This window comes from Salvelinus sp. IW2-2015, linkage group LG4q.1:29 (genome assembly GCF_002910315.2).
Source record: "Salvelinus sp. IW2-2015 linkage group LG4q.1:29, ASM291031v2, whole genome shotgun sequence".
Lineage (NCBI taxonomy): Eukaryota > Metazoa > Chordata > Actinopteri > Salmoniformes > Salmonidae > Salvelinus > Salvelinus sp. IW2-2015.
The window spans coordinates 8,379,059-8,399,293 of NC_036842.1; the positions used below are offsets into that span (position 1 = coordinate 8,379,059).

Consider the following 20,235-nt stretch of genomic DNA (forward strand, 5'->3'; position numbering starts at 1 on the left):
TTGTTTCACAGCTGCTGAGCTGTGGCAAGGTCTAGATAATGGAATTGAACAGAATATCTAATAAAATGGAACAAACCTCCACCCCGATGTGTGCTGTTGATTTGACATAATGCTTGATACAGTTGGTCTACTCAGTATTTTTGGTAAGACAACATTGATACAAGACTGAAACAAAACAGATTTATTCATAAAAAAAAAAAAATCCTTTTGACATTCCAGTGTTTTTTGTTTTCCATTTTCTACCAAAAGAAAGACTGGGTGGGTATCAGGTGAGATGACATTCCAGATTGTCGACCACTTCTCTGCACATCAACATAAGTTCTACTCAGTCCACTAACAGCCTCTAGAGAGGATCCATCCATCCATCCGGGGATTTGGGCATGAGTCGTCCGAAGGTCATCTTTAGAGGGGTGTATTTTGTAGGAGGATCAAACTGTTGCTCCCCTTCCATCCATGTCTTGTTTTAAAGAAGGAAAAGCTAAACAACCTACAAATCAAACTAAGCCAAAGCATATACTTCAATATTAGTCAGTCTGCTGCCTGCATTCGATAGTCTTTCAGTGCCCCCTGGTGGTCGTGGCACTGAACATCTGCTAGTTTCGTCTGCCTCGCTCGGGGTCGTACAACAGTACTAATGAACGTTGCAGATAAACGTCATGACTAGAGAGGACATGATTCCTCACTCTACATGTTAGACGCCTGCTCTGCACAATGTATTTTATCTGAACGTTCCACAATGCTACTGAACATACCCGTGATGTGTCTGATACAAGTCTCCTCTCCCTGCTTGGTGTAGGTCTAGCTGTCAGTTGAAATGCCATAGCAACAGAGCCACATTTTTGGTATATAGTTAGTGACAGTTTTGGTTGGTGAAATTAATTATGGGGCGATTCAGTGCAGCTCATAACCGTTGGCAAGATAGGAGATAGACTAGGTGTTTTCTACAACAAAGGACATTCAACACATTTCCCATCTTCATTGCAATCTGACAGGTTGGTTGTCTTGTCTCCTTTGCATTTAGATATCTTAACTTTGGGTTTTAGCTGTTGTTCTACCCGTTTATTCAGAGAAATGACTGTCAGGTTTCTCTCCTACGGTGTTAAAACAAACCATCCACTCTGTTGTAGGTGTTAGCTAAACCAAGCGAGCTACACACACTTCTTTGCACCGACACAGAATACAAAAAGAAGCGCTTGCAAATACATTTTAGATACTGTATGTATTTTCCGATTCATTATAATCTTGTCCCGTGATTGCTTTTTTTATTTGGCTTTCCAATAACCACAAAGGGGGTTTCAAACTAAAATAAAATAAAGAAAACACAATGACCAAGTTAAAAAGGAGTTTGGGATTGAGGACTGAAATCAGACAGGCATTGATTGGTGGGGAGCAGGGAGATTAATTAACCAAGAGTGCACCACACCCTGAGGTACACACCTCCGGTCCTCCAGGGCTATCTTCAGTTCTCCCCAGCTCTTTACTGACCCATTCAGTCACTGGTTGCCCGTAGAAGAGCGCACACAGCTGGCTTCTCAGGTTACTGGCTAAAAGGCGAGGCCTGAAATCACTGGAGTTGTGCACTCCTGCAAGAAACAGTTGAGGCTTTTCCGAGTTGGCCCAGCTTTCCTTGCGTGTACAATTCGTTAAAAACCGTCTTTGTTCAGCTGTCCTTTTGTTTTCATACAGTAAGCTAAGCACCATCTCCACCCCATTTGTTCTTATGAGCAGAAGAGTGATTGACAACAGTGTCCATGTTTGGGCACCCAGATCAGGCTGGGGGAGTGAGGAGTTCAACATGGAAAAAAGGAGGAGCATATATTCTAATCTAACTGGGCTTCACCATGGAAACAACAGACTGGAGAGAAAAAAATGAAGGGGGTAGCTTATCTCATTTCAGTCACATTCAGTCAAGGAGTTGATGTGTCATCTGCAGACTATGTACAGTCAATTATTGGAGTAGTTCTAAAATTGCTTATTTTGTTTGTCTATCTGTTGCTGTAGTATCTTTGAGGAGCTTCTCTGTGATGTTATCACAAACTGTGGTCCTGTGCTGAGCGAGAGCAGTGATGGTTCTCGGGGTGAGAAATGGCGGGAGGGAGAGGAGAATCCTGTGTTATATAAAGACACCCAGACCGAGGGATATGTGGAAAAGGAGAGGGAAGGGGATGAAGTGAAAGAGAGGGTGTGTTGGTGGCAGGCAGCCCTCCTTTGAGACGAGCAAGGGGAGAAGGCTTTGGATGTGGGTGGAGTTAGACGATAAATGGTGACAGTATAATGGCGATAGTTGGGTATGAAGATGTCGATTGAAGGGGGATGGTTGATGCAGGTCAGATCTTGAGGCTCTTCAGCAAATCGGCTCTCTTCCTCAGTAGATCTCCCAGCTCCTGCAGCGAGCCAAGATAACTACTCTGAACCTTGTCCATGGCTGCCCTCGTAAACCCACACTCCTCCTGGGAGCGAGACAGGGAAGAGGTACAGATTGACAGAAAAATAAAGAAAGGGGGGGGATAAAGAACAGAAGGAAGCATGCTTTTAACTTAGAAACTAAGCCAATGCTTAGGCACAAATCAATAATTCCTACACACACGCCCAGCACTACCAACCTGTGTCTGTGAGTATCCCTCCTCCAGGGTGAGTGCTGCTAGTTTGAGGGCCGTCAGGCTGGCCTCCTGCCCCTTCACGTGATCCAGAGCCTGGGTCACAACACCCTGCAGGCTGCCTGTCCACTCCTGGAAGCCACACAGCACCACTGGCTGTAGGGGCAGAGGGAGGGGGCAGAGCTACTGCGTGAATGGCTATGGTCTATTGTGAATGAATGAAGAAGATAAATGTAAATGCTTAAACTGCCTTTTGGGGGGGGGGGTTCTGTTAAAACGATAAGAACATTTTCATAAAATGCAAATTCACAATGCAGCTGTGTTGCTGCCAGCATCGGGTTGGGTTACATGGCAAGTCCCTTTCAGATGGTTAAGCACTGCACTTGTACTACCATTAGTGTACCTCGCCAAGTGAGCATTTCCTTCACATTTAGTGTGATATGTTTATTATGGTATGTATTCATTTGTGGATATCCATCACCCATTTCGTATATGTTCTGAATTACAATTTATATTATAGTTACAAATTTCCAAACGTACAATATGTTACGAATTCTAGCTAGGTGGCTTAAGTAATCAATCGTCTTATGTAACCGTCCTACTAAATTGAGTGTCCCGGATTTATATTTACTATGTTACGTCTAGACTATGAGACCAGGCTGCCATACAGGACTTCAATGCTGTTTCTTGCCTTTCTCTGACATTTTCCCAACTATTAATGATGATGAGGTACTGGTGGAGAGTCGACTCCACGTCCGAATCCATTTCTGTGTAAAGATTCGATTTCGCTAGTAATTGACTCCTAAGATTCAGTATTTTTGGAACGGAGGTGACATTAGTCGGCGTACTTCCGAGAACACAAACTTCTGAGAACACAAAGCATCTTTCATAGCAAGCTAGTGAGGGCCGAAGAGAGAGGGGAGGGGCAGTGTATAGGCAGGTCAGCCACCAGGCAGACAGTCAGAACCGTGCACTAGACCCATCTATCAGTAATTAAAAGCTGTATCTCACAATCTCTTGGCTTGCATGTGTCTCGCAACTTCAGTAAAGCAGGGCCTATCATCAATGAATAGGCATGGATATTGTACACGCAACAGACGAAAAACTGAACATATTCGCATCATTAGCGAAGAGAAAGAGCAGGGGTGTAATAATTAGTCCAAACAGTGGCAAAACGTTTTGCCAATAAAACAAGAGTTTCTATTGGACAAATGCAGGTAGGTCCCGCCTCGTTTGCTTCCGTATAAGAATGGGCGTAATGAATATGGAAAAAAATTCACCAAAGTAGCCCAAAGTTCTACGTAAATTACACAACTTTCCCCAGACCTTTATAGCCGAAAAACCGAAAATAATACGTTGTTTTCTGATGACTGAAATGCTATTTTAATTTTGCGGGGGGGAAAAAAGAAATACCATTGATTTTCGGTTTGGGACTTCCCTTAACATTAAGATTCCCAATTTCGTTTAAATATTTAAACATTCACACCCCTAGTATGGTGTGAATAGTGATGGGGTCATTCCAGAGAAGGGTCGTCGGAGGATAAAGGTGAGGTAGTAACGGTGTACCATGGCGGTGCTGCTGTCCTTCTTCTTCTTCTTCTTCTTCTGTAGGCTGGACTTGAGCGGTCGCAGTACGCTGGCAGAGTAACTGGCCACCCACAGCAGCACACACACCGTCTGACCAGGGGACACACACACACACCACATATTATAATACATGTACATTTTAGTGATGTATTACTTTGTGTATGTCTAGCGTGACTATCAGTGTAGTACACTGACCTCCACGAAGAAGACCAGCGTTTCTAATAGGGAGGGTCGGGTCGTCAATCTGCCGTCTTTCATCTCCAACACTTCTCCTTTACATCTAGATAACATCTCTGGGCGGAGAGGGGCGAGAGAAGAGGGGAGCGAGGGGCAGAGATCAGCATGGGGGAAAAAGAATGACCCACTAGTGATAACTCGACGAGAGATCTGAAGCCATGACGTCTCGTGTGGCTGACTAGACAGTCATTATTACCATGGACAGGTTGATAATCTTTAATAAAGATATCTGTGACGGGTTACCTTGGAGCTGTGCTACTGATGATTTGAAGGCGTTACAGATCTGGGTTTGGAGTTCCGACGAGTCGTCTGGAGAGAGAAACAGAATAAAGAGCATGACAAAGACCTCCCTCCTTTCTCCTCTTCCCCTCTCCGTTACTCCCTTCTCCACCCACTCTCCCTCCCTCCATCTCCTTCCCAGTCCTGCTGCTCCTGTAGATGGACAGATGGTTGGAGGCAAGTGGTAGGGGACCCTACATCCCTCTCTCTCCACCCCCCACCCCCCCATCTCCCCTCATCTCCCTGTCTTACCCAGTCCAGTGGTCTCTAGTTCTCGTAGAGTCAGTGATAGTTGCAGAGCAGAGGCCTGACAGTGACAGCTGCCACTAGACAGAGCAGTGGCCAGGCGGGAGGAGGGAGGCCCCAGGAACGGGTACTAGAACAACACAACAACAGTTAGTGGTCCTGTGTGGCTCAGTTGGTAAGAGCATGGCGCTACCAATTTCAGGGTCGTGGGTTCGATTCCTGCTGGGGCCACCCATATGAACATGTAGGCACTGATGTAAGTCGCTTTGGATGAATGCCCCTGCTAAATATAAATATATTACATTATATAAACTGGGTGGTTCAAGCCCTGAATGCTGATTGGCCCACAGCTATGGTATATCAGACCGTATGACAAAACATTTATTTTTACTGCTCTAATTACGTTGGTAACCAGTTTATAATAGCAATAGGGCACCTCTGGGGTTTGTGGTATAAAGCCAATATACCACAGTTAAGGGCTGTATCCAGGCAGGAACAGCCCTTAGCCGTGGTATATTGGCCATATACCACACCTCCTCAGGCCTTATTGCTTAAATATATTAGTGTGTGTGTACCTGTGTCTGTTTCTCTGTGATCTGGGCAGCGGTCTCAAGCGTCTGATCTAGCTGGGAGAGTAGGGTCTGGAGGGTGGAGCTTTTGGCCGATATACCGTTCTCATTGGTCTTATCAGAGTTCCGTGGCGAGGGGGCGTGTCCGAGCAGAGCCAATGAGGCGAGGAGGCGGAGTGTGAGAGAGCGAACCTTCAACCAGACGGACTCCTCTTCTAGAGACAGACGACGATGCTCCTCAGTCAGCTCCCTGGAACACACAATTAACTGTGTTCATTTTATATTTAGGACTGAGAAGCGCCGTTCTGGTGACTTTTAAAAGGCCATTCTACTCCAAAATGAATGTAAATGTAATTATAATGACACTATATAAAATCTCCAGAAATGAGTCCAATAACTGGTAAAATGATTTGTTAATACAATGATTTGAACATATTGGACCATGCATATAGCCTGTGCATGGTCCATATTATCAGGTATGCTAGCAATAAGGGACCGAGTGGCGCAGCGGTCTAAGGTGCTAGAGGCGTCACTACAGACCCGCGTTCGATCCCGGGCTGTATCAGGAGTCCCATAGGGCAGCGTCTGGGTTCGGGGAGGGTTTGGCCGGGGTAGGCTGCCATTGTAATAAAGAAGAGGTTGTTTAACTGACTTGCCTAGTTAAATAAAGGTTCAATTCAAAATAGAAGAAATCACCTGTAGCCCAACAGAGCAGCACAGTGGCTAGAAATAAACAGGCTGAAGCATGGGGTTGCCTATCTGTATTTACCTCACTGAGCTAATCATTAGCTAGATCCTAAATGGCATCTTAACTAACTAGCATCATACTGATGAATTTGATGCCCCACAAAACTGGCATAAACACAGTGACAATAATGCAGGCGTACCTGTTAGGGTAACTTGGGAGTAACACCCCCACTTCCTGTACTTCTCAAAGAAACCACTTCACGTCACAATTTCCCCCCCCCTCAACTCTTTCCCTGGTTGCGACTCCTGCTCTTGCTCGACTAAAAATGTAATCCGTCTCATCACAATTTAAGTCACTCTCAAAAATGATTTGAGGTAGGATGGTGTTTTGACCCGTGTTCCATTCTGCCCCACTGTCCTCGATCCACTCACAACTAATTGCCACGTGGTAACATGCTTAACCATGCCGCTGCTAAAATACTGCAGTTCGCGCAATATTTAGGAGTTGATAAATAAAGTAGGAATGGAACGCTGGGATGCCCCTTATTTTAACAAAGGCCATTGAAACGGCTGTTTTCCCCGTGATTGCACGATGAATTGTTGTGCATTGACGACTTGTCAGAATGCATCTTTCCTCCCTATGGCACTCGCAACTTCAATGTGCCTTGAGAGGAATAGTCATCTCTCCTAGAACGCGCAACACGATGACTAGGTAAATGGATCAACTATGGGTTTGTCTGTTTGTTCTATTCATTGCTCATTACGTTTGCAGAGGAAAAGTCTGTGGACTGTTATAGCATCTTCAGAAATATTTCTTCACGTTCCATATTTGTGGCGTGGCTGCAATGATTTTGCCGTGGGCACGGCGCCAAAGCTACATGACTGCGGCAGAAAAATGGATATAAGTCCTTGTTATATGTGTGTGTGTGTGTGTGTGTGTGTGTGTGTGTGTACCTGTCCTTGGGGTCCCAGCTGACGAGGACAGTCAGGTCTCTGTTGTCTCTCATGTTGTCCCAGGGAATATCATCTTCCTCAGGACACACACCCATCGCCTTCACACTCTCCTCCAGACTCAATGTGCTGGAACAAAACAGGAATATGTTACAGGTGGGTGTGGGTGTGTGTGTGTGTGTGTGGGTGTGTGTGTGTGTGTGGGTACTAACACGTCAGCCTCGGTGTACAAGTCCAGTAACATCCTCTCTGTGCGGACCTGAGCGAAGTGCAACGATTGGTTGAGCCGGGTTCTAAACGCTATGAATTCTGGGATCTTCTCAAACGCACCATACTTATAGGCCTGGATGATGTACTCGGAGGTCTGGGGGAGGAGAGAAAGGAGAAGAGACAAGGAAAGAGGACCGAGGTGAGAAAATACCCGGGGAAACGTCACCAGAATATATGACATATGTACGACGTATTTAGATGCGACAGGGACTCACATCTTTCTGGTTGGAGTGAAAAAACCTGAGGGAGAAGTTACAGGACTGGGAGGCTGCAGCAAACTGCCCCAACGAGCCAGCATAACGAGTTAACAGATACCTGGGAGAGAGGAGAGAATAGAAGGATCAGTGGTTTGAGTATGGTAACCGTATTGTATGGTGACGTGTTCGTACTATAAACCCACCCTATGGTGTCGTGCTGCACATGCTTGGCATCCAGGCTGGAGTAGAGGTCCACTACGGGCTGGAAGGCTCCCAGGCGACAGAAGAGCAGCAGCAGCAGTAGTTTGAACTGGGCGTTGGAGGGACTGAAGGACAAGCCCTCCTCTAACACGCCTAGAGACTGCCACAGCATGTTCTCATCGCCTAATACGCACAGACACAAATGTATGTTTGCATGTTAACGGACGCCCGGAGACAGCGAGAGTAGGAGGTCGGAGAGGGAGATAGAGGCGAGAGAGAAAGAGTGTACGTCACGTGAGAGGGCAGAGAGAAAGAGTGTACGTCACGTGAGAGGGCAGAGAGAAAGAGTGTACGTCACGTGAGAGGGAGAGGAGAAAGAGTGTACGTCACGTGAGAGGGCAGAGAGAAAGAGTGTACGTCACGTGAGAGGGCAGAGAGAAAGAGTGTACGTCACGTGAGAGGGCAGAGAGAAAGAGTGTACGTCACGTGAGAGGGCAGAGAGAAAGAGTGTACGTCACGTGAGAGGCAGAGAGAGAGTGTACGTCACGTGAGAGGGCAGAGGAAAGAGTGTACGTCACGTGAGAGGGCAGAGAGAAAGAGTGTACGTCACGTGAGAGGGCAGAGAGAAAGAGTGTACGTCACGTGAGAGCGCAGAGAGAAGAGTGTACGTCACGTGAGAGGGCAGAGAGAAAGAGTGTACGTCACGTGGAGGGCAGAGAGAAAGAGTGTACGTCACGTGAGAGGGCAGAGAGAGAGTGTACGTCCGTGAGAGGGCAGAGGAGAAAGAGTGTACGTCACGTGAGAGGGCAGAGAGAAAGAGTGTACGTCACGTGAGAGGGCAGAGAGAAAGCGAGAGAGACGACTCACCGGTTTCTGTCCAGAGGTCGATGTAGACGTGGGCGGCCATGAGGCAGTACATGTCAGAGAACTGGAGCTCTGTCTTCAGACACGACTTCCCTGTTACACACACAACTAACTATATGTCAGACTCAAACCTTCATCTGGGTCTTCCCAAAATTGTCATTGCATCTCTTCCTGCAGTTCTAAGTTAGATGCATAAAATGTTGGATAGACTGAAAGACGGAGAGGGATGGATGAAGTCGATTAGAGACGTATCGAGGAACGGATGCCCTCACCAAATTGCAGCCCACATAGTGGTAGTGAGAGCGAGAGAGGGGTCCTGCTGTTCTTACCAAACTGTAGTCCATAGTGGTAGTGGGCTTTGAGTTCTGTGATGAGGCGTAGCTTGCCCTCTGTGTCCAGAGCGTGTTGCAGTCCCAGCGCCCGGCTCAGCTGACACACACACAGGTGTCTCTGCAACGCCTTCGTGTCCCCGGGAAACCCAAAGCCATCCTCACCCGCCTCCCCCAACGGAACCAACTCCCCCAGACGTTTTTTAAACTACAAGGAGGAGGAAGGAGAGAGAACAGGAGAGGAGGAAGTAGATATGGTATTAAACTCATCAAGGGCTTGGTTGGTTGACCAACGTCCACTACTGGTGCTATCTGCAGGTGTGTGTGTGTGTGTGTTGTGTGTGTGTGTGTGTGTCACTGTGAGCGTTGCTCGGGGGCAGAAGGTGTAGATATATCTTCAGGTCAGTAATGCAGCAGGGTGTGTGTGTGTGTGTGTACCTGTGAGCGTTGCTCGGGGGGGAGAAGGTGTAGGTATATCTTCAGGTCAGTAATGCAGCAGGGTGTGTGTGTGTGTGTGTACCTGTGAGCGTTGCTCGGGGGGCAGAAGGTGTAGGTATATCTTCAGGTCAGTAATGCAGCAGGGTGTGTGTGTGTGTGTACCTGTGAGCGTTGCTCGGGGGGCAGAAGGTGTAGGTATATCTTCAGGTCAGTAATGCAGCAGGGTTTGTCTCCAAACTTCCCAAAAAACTGAACCATCAGCTCCAACGGGTCACCTGAAGACCAACAGCCAATAGAAACGGTCAATGCAAACAGCCAAGGAAACTGTGGTGTGTGTGTGTGTGTGTGTGTGTGTGTGTGTGTGTACGTACCTAGCTCTTTCTCATCTGGGCAGCCCCTCTGTCTCAGTCTGTGTATGAGTTCCAGACAGGCCAGGTAGGGCCCTCTGAGAGGACGCGACTCCTTCTTGTCCTGCTCCTCCATCCTGTCCACCACAAACTTCACTGCCTCTGCCACCGTGGTCTGCACTGGGCCCTCCACACAGCTGGAGGAAGAGGGGAGGGGCAAAGGGAGAGAGGGTCAGATCAGTTCGTCTTGTCTTCTCTTACATGACATCGTAAAACATCCATCAAGAGGAATAGTCTAGTCAGCCACTATATAAACTTTTCTCACTCACACAGACACACACACACACACACACACACACACACACACACACACACACACACACACACACACACACACACACACAGTACTCACTGCTCTCCTTCCTCAGGCTGGCTCCAGGACTTGTCCATCAGGTGGAAGAGAGAGTCAAAATAGGAGAGATAGAACTGCCAATCATCAGGACTGGAGAGGAGAAAGAAGAGAAGAGAGAGAGGAGAAAGGAGAGAGAAGAGAAGAGAAGAGAAGAGAAGAGGAGAAGAGAAGGAGAGAGGAGAGAAGAGAGGAGAAAGGAGAGAGGAGAAAGGAGAGGAGAGAAAGGAGAAAAGAGAAAGGCGAGAGGAGAAAGGAAAGAAGAGAAAGGAGAGGAGAGAGAGAGGAGAAAGGAGAAAGGAGCGAAGAGAAAGGAGCGAAGAGAAAGGAGAGAAGAGAAAGGAGAGGATAGAGGAGAGAAGAGAAGAGAAAGGAGAGAAGAGAAGAGAAAGGAGAGGAGAAAGGAGAGGATAGAGGAGAGGAGAGAAGAGAAAGGAGAGAAAGGAGAGGAGAGGAGAAAGGAGAGAGGAGGAGAGAAAGGAGAAAAGAGAAAGGCGAAAGGAGAGGAGAGAGGAGAAAGGAAAGAAGAGAAAGGAGAGAAGAGAGAGAGAGAGGAGAAAGGAGCGAAGAGAAAGGAGCGAAGAGAAAGGAGCGAAGAGAAAGGAGAGAGGAGAAAGGAGAGGATAGAGGAGAGAAGAGAAGAGAAAGGAGAGAAGAGAGGAGAAAGGAGAAGAGAAGCGAGAGAGGAGAGAAGAGAGAGGAGAAAAGAGAAGAGAAGAGAGGAGAAAGTAGCGAAGAGAAAGGAGAGAAGAGAAAGCAGAGAAGAGAAAGGAGAGCAGAGAGAGGCGAAAGGAGAGAAGAGAAAGAAGAGAAAGGAGAGAAAGGAGAGAGAAGAAAGAAGAGAGGAGAGGAGAGAAGAGAAGAGAAAGGAGAGAGGAGAGAAGAGAAAGGAGAGAGGAGAGAAGAGAAAGGAGAGAAGAGAGGAGAAAGGAGAGGAGAGAAAGGAGAGCAGAGAGAGAGACGAAAGGAGAGAAGAGAAAGAGGAGAGAAGAGAAAGAGGAGAAAGGGAGAAAGATCGGGAGTTAGTGTGGGAGGGTTTTAAGACACAGAAATGCTGAATGTGCATAAATGTGACTATTTATCGGAATATGTGGGTACTCACTTTTTGAGCAGTAGCTTGTAGGACAGAGCGTTGCATTCAGGCCAGAGCTGCAGTCGTTGGTACATCATCATACACTTATTCTCCCTGCTCCGCAACTCACTGGTCAACTTCTCTATGGAACCATGCACATACACAGAATGAGTAGAAAGACAAGAACAATTCACAACCTACAAGCTGCACAAATCCTCTCTCTGGGTCTCGAACACACACAATCTCTGTTCTGCGTACACACACACACACACACCACTCTTACCTCCCAGTGGACCGCGGACCACGTCGAGAGCCTCCACACACTTCCCCAGTCGCTCCAGGATCATAAAGTACAGCTGCACCTCAGCCTCAGCCTCGATCTTCTCCTCCTTCACCATCTTCTCCACCATGCGTTCAGCCAGGGGCAGGAACATGGTCTGGGCCAGCTTCTCATCCTGCGCAGAGATGGCCTGAAACACACAGAGCAATGACACACATGCAAGCAAACAACCACCCACGGTCACACGTACAGACTCACACATACAAAGTCACACACACACACACAGACACACAAACACACACACAGAGTCAGTCACCCATACAGTGTCACACAGTCACACACACAGAATCACACATACATACTCAGTCACACAAGCTAAATACACTCAGTCTCCAGGGTATTAGGTACAGCCAGCTAGTACAGGGTCCGACCCCCCTTTGCACCCAGGACGGCCTGGATTCTTCGGGGCGCGGCGTTCAATCATTGCTCATTTGGTATCAAGGGACCTAACGTGTGCCAGGAAAACATTCCCCACACCAGTTCCCCACCACCACCAGCCTGTATCGTTGACACCAGGCAGGATGGGGCCATGGACTCCTGACTCTGTCATCAGCATGACGCAACAGGAAATGGGATTCATCGTAGCAGGCAATGTTTTTCCACTCCTCAATTGTCCAGTGTTGGTGATCGCGTGCCCACTGAAGCCGCTTCTTCTTGTTTTTAGCTGATAGGAGTGGAACCCGGAGTGGTCGTCAGCTGCAATAGCCCATCCGTGACAAGGATCGCCGAGCTGTGCATTCCGAGATGCCGTTCTGCACACCACTGTTGTACTGCGCCGTTATCTGTCGGTTTGTGGCCCACCTGTTTGCTTGCACAATTCTTGCCATTCTCCTTTGACCCCTCTCATCAACGAGCTGTTCACAGGACTGACGCTGACTGGATGTTTTCGTTTGTTGCTCCGGTCACTGTAAACCTTAGACAATGCAGTGCGTGAAAGGCCCAGGAAGGCGGACGTTTCTGAGATACTGGATGCGGTCGCTTAGGTCACTCGTTTTGCCCATTCTAACGTACAATCGAACAGTAACTGAACGTATTGATCCCCGTCTGCCTGCTTTATACAGCAAGTCACAGCCACCTGACTCACTGTCTGTAGGAGCAATCCATTTCTGTGTACTTAATAAACTGGCCAGTGGGTATATATATAGTTGAAGTCGGAAGTTTACATACACCTACGTTGGAGTCATTAAAACTTGTTTTTCAACCACACCACAAATTTCTTGTTAACAAAACTATAGTCTTGGCAAGTCAGTTAGGACATCTACTTTGTGCAAGACACAAGTAATTTGTACTTATTTGACTTATAATTCACTGTATCACAATTCCAGTGGGTCAGAAGTTTACATACACTAAGTTGACTGTGCCTTTAAACAGCTTGGAAAATTCCAGAAAATTATGTCATGGCTTTAGAAGCTTCTGATAGGCTAATTGACATAATTTGAGTCAACTGGAGGTGTACCTGTGGATGTATTTCAAGGCCTACCTTCAAACTCAGTGCCTCTTTGATTGACATCATGGGAAAATCAAAAGAAACACCAAGACCTCAGAAAAAAAATTGTAGACCTCCACAAGTCTGGTTCATCCTTTGGGAGCAAATTCCAAACGCCCGAAGGTATGACGTTCATCTGTACAAACAATAGTACGCAAGTAAAACACCATGGAACCACGCAGCCGTCATACCGCTCAGGAAGGAGACACGTTCTGTCTCCTAGAGATGAACGTACTTTGTGCAAAAAGTGCAAATCAATCCCAGAACAACAGCAAAGAGCTTGTGAAGATGCTGGTGAAACAGGTACAAACGTATCTATCCACAGTAAAACGAGTCCTATATCGACATAACCTGAAAAGCTGCTCAGCAAGGAAGAAGCCACTGCTCCAAAACCGCCAGAAAAAAGCCAGACAACGGTTTGCAACTGCACATGGGGACAAAGATCGTACTTTTTGGAGAAATGTCCTTTGGTCTGATGAAACAAAAATATAACTGTTTGGCCATAATGACCATCATTATGTTTGGAGAAAAAAGGGGGATGCTTGCAAGCCGAAGAACACCATCCCAACCGTGAAGCACGGGGGTGGCAGCATCATGTTGTGGGGGTTCTTTGCTGCAGGAGGGACTGGTGCACTTCACAAAATAGATGGCATCATAAAAATAATGTGGATATATTGAAGCAACATCTCAAAACATCAGTCAGGAAGTTAAAGCTTGGTCACAAATGGGTCTTCCAAATGGTCAATGACCCCAAACATACTTCCAAAGTTGTGGCAAAATGGCTTAAGGACGTCAAAGTCAAGGCATTGGAGTGGCCATCACAAAGACCTGACCTCAATCCTATAGAAAATTTGTGGGCCGAACTGAAAAAGCGTGTGCGAGAAAGGAGGCCTACAAACCAGACTCAGTTACACCAGCTCTGTCAGGAGGAATGGGCCAAAATTCCCCCAACTTATTGTGGGAAGCTTGTGGAAGGCTACCCGAAACGTTTGACCCAAGTTGAACAATTTAAAGGCAAATGCTACCAAATACTAATTGAGTGTGTGCAAACTTCTGACCCACTGGGAATGTGATGAAAGAAATAAAAGCTGAAATAAATCATTCTCTCTACTATTATTCTGACATTTCACATTCTTAAAATAAAGTGGTGATCCTAAGTGACCTAAAAACATGGAATGTTTTACTAGGATTAAATGTCAGGAATTGTGAAAAACTGAGTTTAAATGTATTTGGCTGAGGTGTATGTAAACGTCCGGCTTCAACTGTATAGTGATAGACCATGCCTACCTGCATGACCAGACTCATGACAGACCAGAAGTAGTAGGGGTTCTTAGGAACGATCTTATACAAAGCCATCCCTGCCTACAGCCAGAGAGAAAGAGAGACATTAGATAGAACTACACAAAAGACTTGAATTACTGTAGCACAATACATCATTTGTTCACATGTTATTACTGTGTGTGTGTTCGTTCTGACCTGCTGCATCTTCTTGTACTCTCCAACGCGGGCGTAAGCCATGAACAGGTGAGAGTGATACTCCTCGCTGAGGGGAACCTTCTTCACAGCAGCTTCATACAGCTTAGTCACCAACTCAGCTACAGAGAGAGAGAGGAGGGGGAGAGTCAACAGCGTCACAACATCAAAAAGATCATATAGAGAGTTCTCTGTGTGTGTGTGTGTGTGTGTGTGTGTGTGTGTGTGTGTGTGTGTGTGTGTGTGTGTGTGTGTGTGTGTGTGTGTGTGTGCTCACGGTGGTGCATCTCTCGGTACAGTATAGTGAGAGCCTGTAGTGAGTTGTCGTCGGTAGGTTCCAGGGTGGCCACCTCCTGGGCCAGGCTAAACGCCTCATCTTGCTTCCCTGTTCGCTGCAGACCGATGGCCTTCAACACCTGGGGAGAGGGAGATCTGCCTCAGTAACATCTCATCATCATCATCATCATCATACGGGTGTGGAGCAGAGGTTTGAGGTAGGGGCCTATGGGGTCAGTTTTGGACCAGGCCAGGAACAACTCTGGGCTCCATCTTGGGCCCTAAATACAGCCCAGAACCAGAGTCCCACCCACCTTGGCACAGTGCAGGTCCTTGTGTTTCTTCAGCAGTTTGTCAGCCTGCTGGATCGCCATCTTGTTGTTGCCATTGTCCAGGTAGTCTGATGGGAGATGACATCACAGCATCAGGCAACCTACTCCATACAGTACACAGTATGACGCACACGCCCACACCCAGTCAAGTCCCACACAAAGGGCAAAGGAGCTATTCCTTCTATTTCTCTACAAACCATTCACGGAGTCCTAAGACGCCGCAGCATCCATTTTTTTTTATAGACCGGCACAGATTTCAATAATTCAACCAAAGCCATTCTCAGGCTCTAAAAGGAATTTCTAAAATGACATTTTCAAGATGTATGAAGGACATGACAACAACACAGTAACTAGGAGAGGCAGAGAAAGAGTCATGGCCCTGATATTTATAAGACAACAAAAAACAAGAGAGGAGTAACTTTTTAAAACCAGCAGAATTCTGCTACAGCCTGTCTGATGAACTAACCATGCAAATACACTCCGTGGTGTGTGTCCGCGTGTTTATGTGGTTCACTATGTGTACTGTCTTGAGTGGAGGTGTTTGGGCATGTGTGTATTTGTGCGAGTGCCCAAGAGTGTGAATGTTAGAATGTCTATTTGTATGACCGACCGACAGTGTCTGTGTATTTGGTCTCTGACCTCTGCCATTGTTTGCGACCTTGATACACACAACTCTCTCTCACCGTGGTCCTCCCGTGGATCACAGCAGAGCACACAGGCGCACACACAGTCCCTTTCCCAGGGCAAGCTTGGAGTCTAGGCTTCTAGACAGCTGGGTGCCAAAATTAACCCTGCCAGACAGACAGACACAGTGCTCTACACTATGTCATCAGCCCAAATGGCAGCTAGGCCTTAATCATTGTGTCTCGTGTTGGCCATTATGGTTTCCCACTCTTCATGAACCGAATTCCCCAAGATCAGTGTCAACATATATACAGTATCTAGACCCATACAGCAGGTCTATTTTTAATTGTGTGCCCACTGTCCACTCACTGACAGCATGTCACGTGATGATAATGAACTCTACATCGTTTTAGCAGAGCTTTTGAGGAAAGAGAAAAGTTGAGAGAAAACAGAAGCCTCAACAATGGTGAGTGTTTATTATAGCAGTCATTGATATAAATCTAACTGGATCTAGTTATCTGTATGATGGAACGCGTCACTAGAATGTAATCGAATGGCCAAAAACAGAGGCTAACGTTACAGCATCAACACAACCAGGCATATCAAGTTAACCTACCTTAATCCTCTTATGCCCATCTGACACATAACGTTACCGTTAATTYGCCATGATCACTGATCTGTATAACCCAATGAGCTAAAATCAGCAGAGTGAGCACGAAATTAAACACACCCGCCAATAAAGCAAGCTAACCAGCTAGCTAGTTCACAACCAAGAACATCTTGTCTTGCCCCTGTGGCAGCCTTTTCTAGCGAGCTGAGCTAGCTCGGACGTTAAAATTTGTGTAACTGATAATACACCCCGATGTACTGTATCTGAACAACTAGCTACCTAGTTAGCTAACGTAAGTTAGCTGTTGATATTTCTGCCACATACAAAACTATTTGCAATACGGTTCAGATTCATCTCGGTTTCTGCATACTAACTAACATGGCTAGCTAGCTTATTAGGTAGCTTACCGGTAACTAGCTAGCTGTCAAATATAGGAGACCTGAACTTTACGAGTGAGAGAGACTGATCGTTGAAGCTCTTTGGGGTTTCGTTTAAAGCAAATCTGTCTCATTGTGCGTAATTGGTGGGCAAACGGTCTGCAGCTGTGCGCTGTCAGAATTGTGCTGCCATCCACTCAAGGTGCACTGTCATTCAGCACTGCAGGCGAATTGAGAACGGGGCTAAGACTTCGGGGCCCGCGGTACTGCCCACCGAGTCCCGGACACAAGGTACTGGCCAGATGACCACTCCGGTACGTCGATAAACACTGACAAAACATTTAACCAGACAGAGATGGGCTGTTTTTCTGCGAATTGTTACCGTAAATGGGTCTGAGTCTCCTGTCGTTAGGGTCTTGCACATGGCCTCTCGCCGCCATGTTGGAGGTTACCAGGGTATATGGCTGAGCATGCGCAGTCGCGTCAAACAGGCAGGGATTTTTCTTCTTCTTTGAGGTTTATTGGCAGACTACACTCATAAAGTGTATTGCCGCCACCTACTGTACGGGGTAGTAAAATATCCCAAAAAACAAAATATGTTTTGTACGAACAAATTCTTACTAACTACCAAAAACCAAAAATACTAACCTAAAGTCAGGCTACTTCTTCTGTTAAAATCCAATCTGACAGGCAGGAATTAAAAGCGGGAGTAGGATTTCAGTAGAGTTCAACTGTATTTTCAATAAACTCAAAACAGTTTATGAAAAAGAAATGTTACAATACAGTCTAAGTATGTCAACTGCCATTAGCCCATATTGACATGTTATCATTTGAAAATATCAGACTGTTGTTTCTTTCATCCAGTTCACAATGACACGTGACTGTTGTGTTAAGCTGTGTCACTAGGAGTTAATTTTAGTTTATTAGGATCCCCATTAGCTACTGCACATGCAGCAGCTACACTTCTTGGGGTCCACATAAAACGTACAAATAAATGTCAAAATACAGAACAGTTATAGACAAGGACGTTAAATAAATAAATGAAATATAAATACATAAAACATGGATAATAATACAAAATAAGAGTTATATATTGGAAAGACACCAAGAGATTTAAAAAAAATACAATTTACACACTATTCATATTATATACAGTTAAATTAGACCTTTGGAAAGAGGAGAGGTGCTGTGATACAATATGGTGGMTTTTTTTWATCTGTTTTTTAAAGCTACACTTTTTTTCCTGAGTAACCTCTTGTGGCAGAGCATTCCACGATGACATGGCTCTATACATAACTGAGCGACGCATTAAATGCGTTTTTGGTTTGGGTACAGTGAAGAAACCCATAATGGTGTGTCTTGTGGGGTATGTACTGTATGTCTGTTTGAAGTGTATGCAAATAGATTAGGCATTTTCAACACACACATGTTTCTTAAAAAGATTAGAAGAGAAGTAGTAKATTTCTCCTCAACCCTGAAAGACTATCATGCATGTTGTTGATGTTAGTTCTATGTGTGCAGTTAAGGGCAAGCTCTGTTTTGAGCTAGCTGCAGCTTTGCTAGGTCTTTCTTTGCTGCACCTGACCATATTACCGGATCACTCTTGCCCTTGGTCTTTCAAACTCATCCGACTCACCTGTTCTAGAGATACAAAATATTTCAGATTAGAGCAGAACTATCATTTGAAATGTCTCCAATAAAATGTAATTGATCACAATATAAGTGATATACCGATCTGCGTTGCAGGATGACGTCGTAAAGCGGCAATTAGCGGTTGAAACAATAACAAAGCACACTCCCCCGCCACTGTTTTGCTAAAAAGCTGAAGGATGGGGCTGAAGAAATGCAACCACTCAAATTCACAGACAGAGCTATGAATGCAAGGACCGACCATTCATTATATCAAAATGATAGTTTTAACCATGTTGACGCTATACAGTGTTTGTTTGTGTTTACTTTGTTTAAAAACATTGGTGAAAAACAAGCTTACATTTTGGGTTCTAATGGGGTACGACAGTTGAACTATGCTAATGAGGCATTTCTAAGTTATATTCTTCAAGAATCAATGGGTACATATCAATGGTTTATATGTCAAAAAATGTATTTAGCAACTGCAGATTGCCACTTTAACCAAACTACAGCAGATCACTTGAAATGATCCCCACACCCATCCTTACCAGGAATGTACTGTACTAGTTCACAGGTGTTTTGAACGCAGCAATAGTCCGCCACAGTGGACACGTCATAATACCCATAAAAACATGGAAATTGTTCCAATGGTTTTTCCACCATTCATTTTTTACATTTTACAACAAATATAAATGAATTGTGCGTTTGGTGTAGGCTTCCCTTGGCGTGACTTTTGATAGCTGTGTAATTCTCTCTCGGACAAAGTGAGTTTTATCAATATATTCGCCTCAATTTACTCAAAAAAATTAGCTATGGTAATTATTGATACAAGTTACCTTGTCTGAGATCGCCATGGTAAGCCTACACGAAATACAGACCTTACATAAAGTAGTTCTAAAATCACAGATTGAAAAATGAATGGTGAAAAAAAGATTGCAACCATTTCCGGGTTTTATGATTCATACAGTGGAACTAATACAGACCTCAAAACAATTGGGAACTCGGAAATCTCCGACTTCCGAGCGTTCAAAAAACGTGGAAATGACTAGCTCCGACTGGGAAAATCGATATGAAGGTCATCCAACTCGGGTCTCTTTCTAGAGCTCCGACTTTCCAACCTGATTATCACTGACGTCATTATTTGACCTTTTATTTTTCCGAGTTCACAGTTGTTTTGAACGCGGCATAAATACTGACACGCCTGGTGCCCAAATTGATTGAATTTGTCGCGCAGTGAGAGTCGAGTGGATACCAACGGATTCGGTTCAGTCTATCGTCCAAATGAGTTCTTCCCAGCTAGCTAGTTTATGCTTGTGGCTACACTATCTAGCTACTTTCCGCTCCTTACTGCGACAAACGAGAGCGAAGGATACTTCTTCATGTTGTTTTGTTGCCGGCTTGCAGTGCAAATTATCCTCATTGAATAGTAGATTGTATCATGGTGGCTTTACTTTATAATATTGTCTTCATTCCAGATACAAACGTATACAAACAACAATTTAAAGGCGCTACATGGTCAATCCGCCGTCTGCATTGGCCGTGCAGCATTTACGGTGATATGGCCTCTGCAAAAGCCAGGGCATTCATACTTGTGCTTCACCGAGCAGAGCTGTGTTAAGGAAGTGAGTTTGTTTATACAGGACCTCCCGCCCTCACCTACCACAAACCAATCATGTCAATGCTGAGCTATATGGAGCCTCCACATAGTTACAACTTTTGAGAGGCGCACGGGGATGCCCTACGAGCTCATTGTTCTCAGCATCCACCAAAGGCTCAGCAATTGCACCACACCATCCATATGGCGCCTC

The 20,235-nt window shown here is 45.6% G+C and overlaps 1 protein-coding gene across 1 annotated transcript; it reads right to left on the reverse strand.

Annotated features, from left to right (window-relative positions):
• Positions 1–166: 166 nt before the first annotated feature.
• On the reverse strand, positions 167–17,795 carry LOC111961363 (N-alpha-acetyltransferase 25, NatB auxiliary subunit). Its single transcript, XM_023983563.2, has 23 exons — positions 17,181–17,795; positions 15,170–15,255; positions 14,857–14,995; positions 14,583–14,701; positions 14,394–14,468; positions 11,564–11,750; positions 11,311–11,422; positions 10,212–10,301; positions 9,824–9,996; positions 9,615–9,727; positions 9,015–9,222; positions 8,689–8,778; positions 7,824–8,004; positions 7,639–7,738; positions 7,366–7,517; positions 7,157–7,282; positions 5,522–5,765; positions 4,953–5,076; positions 4,665–4,730; positions 4,380–4,477; positions 4,164–4,274; positions 2,604–2,753; positions 167–2,450 (listed from the first exon to the last, which is right to left on the reverse strand). Exons 1-23 carry the CDS (start codon positions 17,236–17,238, stop codon positions 2,328–2,330), a joined length of 2,925 nt encoding a protein of 974 aa, XP_023839331.1. The 5' UTR covers positions 17,239–17,795; the 3' UTR covers positions 167–2,327.
• Positions 17,796–20,235: the final 2,440 nt, after the last annotated feature.

Bases quoted from the DNA above. Each gene is read 5' to 3' on its own strand.
- LOC111961363 (XM_023983563.2), bottom strand. From the start codon at position 17,238: ATGGCGGCGAGAGGCCATGTGCAAGACCCTAACGACAGGAGACTCAGA. The intron at 5,077-5,521 runs GTACACACACAC...GTGTTGTTCTAG, and splicing joins TCACAGAGAAACAGACACAG to TACCCGTTCCTGGGGCCTCC. The intron at 2,754-4,163 runs GTACACCGTTAC...CTGCCCCTACAG, and splicing joins AGGACAGCAGCACCGCCATG to CCAGTGGTGCTGTGTGGCTT.